This window comes from Bison bison, unplaced genomic scaffold, assembly GCF_000754665.1.
Source record: "Bison bison bison isolate TAMUID 2011002044 unplaced genomic scaffold, Bison_UMD1.0 scf7180017845488, whole genome shotgun sequence".
NCBI classification, from domain to species: Eukaryota; Metazoa; Chordata; class Mammalia; order Artiodactyla; family Bovidae; genus Bison; species Bison bison.
The window spans coordinates 10,116-11,715 of NW_011476061.1; the positions used below are offsets into that span (position 1 = coordinate 10,116).

Genomic DNA, 1,600 nt, shown 5'->3' on the forward strand with positions numbered 1-1,600 from the left:
CCAGTCTCCCTGGTGCCCAGGGGCCCCACTCACCGTGCTGATCTCAGAGCCCGGCTGACGCGTGCTTTCTCCACCTCCCCGCAGGTGAACGAGCGGGTCCTGAACAGGCTCCACCAGGTGCAGAGAATAACTCGGAGACTCCAGCAGGAACGGAGGTAACACCCTTGGGGCCTGCGTCTCACGTCTCAGCCTCTGTCCCCACCATCTCCGGTCGGGCCTGGGCAGCAAGCTGAGTCCCAGGCCTGGGGCGGCGGGTGTGCCCCCAATGAATGGGGTGGGCGGAGTGCAGGAGACCAGCCCGAGGGTCACAGACCCAGCCTTGAACCCTGGTCTGCTGGGTGCCTCCAGGCCAGCCACACCCTTGTCTGAGCACTAGGCCACCATCAAGGGAGGGTAATGCCCGGATCACAGGCTGCTGAGGAGACATCGAGGCAGGGCAATGCCAGGATCATAGGGCTGCTGAGAACTGAATGGGAGCCCTCGGGGCATGAACTCTTCGAATTAATTCACGTGAAGTGAAAAACTTAGCTCCTCGGTGGCCCTTGCCACTCTCATGCTTAGTGGTAACCGACCAAGTTCATTAAGAAGTGAAATTAAAAATTCACTCCCTCAGTCACACGAGCCTCATTTCACATGCCGGGTAACCATTTGGTTCTGATTTTCAGCGCAACTAAATAAAAATAAGCAGAATCGACCATTTCCACGCGTCAGTCACTCACTCTCAACGCGTGCCAGGTGCCCAAGGAGAGGACAGGTGGCAGAGGCTTCTGTAGCCGACAGCCTCAAGAGCAGCTGGCATGTGCTGAGAGGAGAGGTGCATGGAAGAGGCTCCGCCCAGGCGCTGGCTTATGGGGACCATCTGGTCAGAGCTCAGAAGAGACAGAAAACCAAAAAGCTTGTGGGAGCAGAGAGCAGGAAGAGAAGGCAGGGTCATGAGTGAGGGCCCTGGGCCCGCCTCCCAGCTACCAATGAAAATGACAATGTATGTTTGACCAGTTACTGAGCCAACACCCCACCGGGCCTGTGGCACCATCGTGAGCTACCGTGCCACTGTCTGCAGGCCGCCCCGGTGCGGGGGTCACACCCCGGGGTTCCAGAGCAGGAGCTGAGGTGCAGAGGTCCCCCTGTCCTGCCCCGAGTCCACTGGGCACCCGGGTGTCTCAGATCTTCAGGGTCAGAGCTGCGCTGCATCCCCTTCCCGCCTGCCGGGCGGAAGGTAAAGCGGCTCCCCTGACGGCTTCTCTGCAGGTTCCTCATGAGAGTGCTGGATTCCTACGGCGATGACTACCGCTCCAGCCAGTTCACCATCGTGCTGGAGGTGAGCTGGGGTTGCGGGCAGGTAGGCGGGCCTGGAGCCCGGGACATGGCCTTCACCTGCCCCCTCTCCCGTCTGCCAGGATGAGGGCAGCCAGGGCACAGATGCCCCCACCCCCGGCAATGCAGAGAACGAGCCTCCAGAGAAAGAGGGGCTGTCCCCCCCTCGGAGGACGCCCGCACCCCCGGAGCCAGGCAGCCCGGCTCCCGGTGAGGGGCCCAGCGGGAGGAAGAGGCGGCGAGCACCCCGCGACACCCGGCGAGGCGGGGGCGCGCTGACCCCGGG

At 62.2% G+C, this 1,600-nt stretch overlaps 1 protein-coding gene across 1 annotated transcript in view; it reads left to right on the plus strand.

The window, feature by feature from the left end:
* TFPT (TCF3 (E2A) fusion partner (in childhood Leukemia)) overlaps positions 1–1,595 on the plus strand; it is a gene marked incomplete at its 3' end in the record, with an annotated part of 7,867 nt that extends 6,272 nt beyond the window's left edge. The window contains exons 3-5 of the mRNA XM_010835132.1: positions 85–155; positions 1,249–1,318; positions 1,398–1,595. Of these exons, the coding sequence (XP_010833434.1) occupies positions 85–155; positions 1,249–1,318; positions 1,398–1,595 (339 nt within the window). The remainder of the gene's footprint in view (positions 1–84; positions 156–1,248; positions 1,319–1,397) is intronic.
* Between the last annotated feature and the right edge of the window lie 5 nt (positions 1,596–1,600).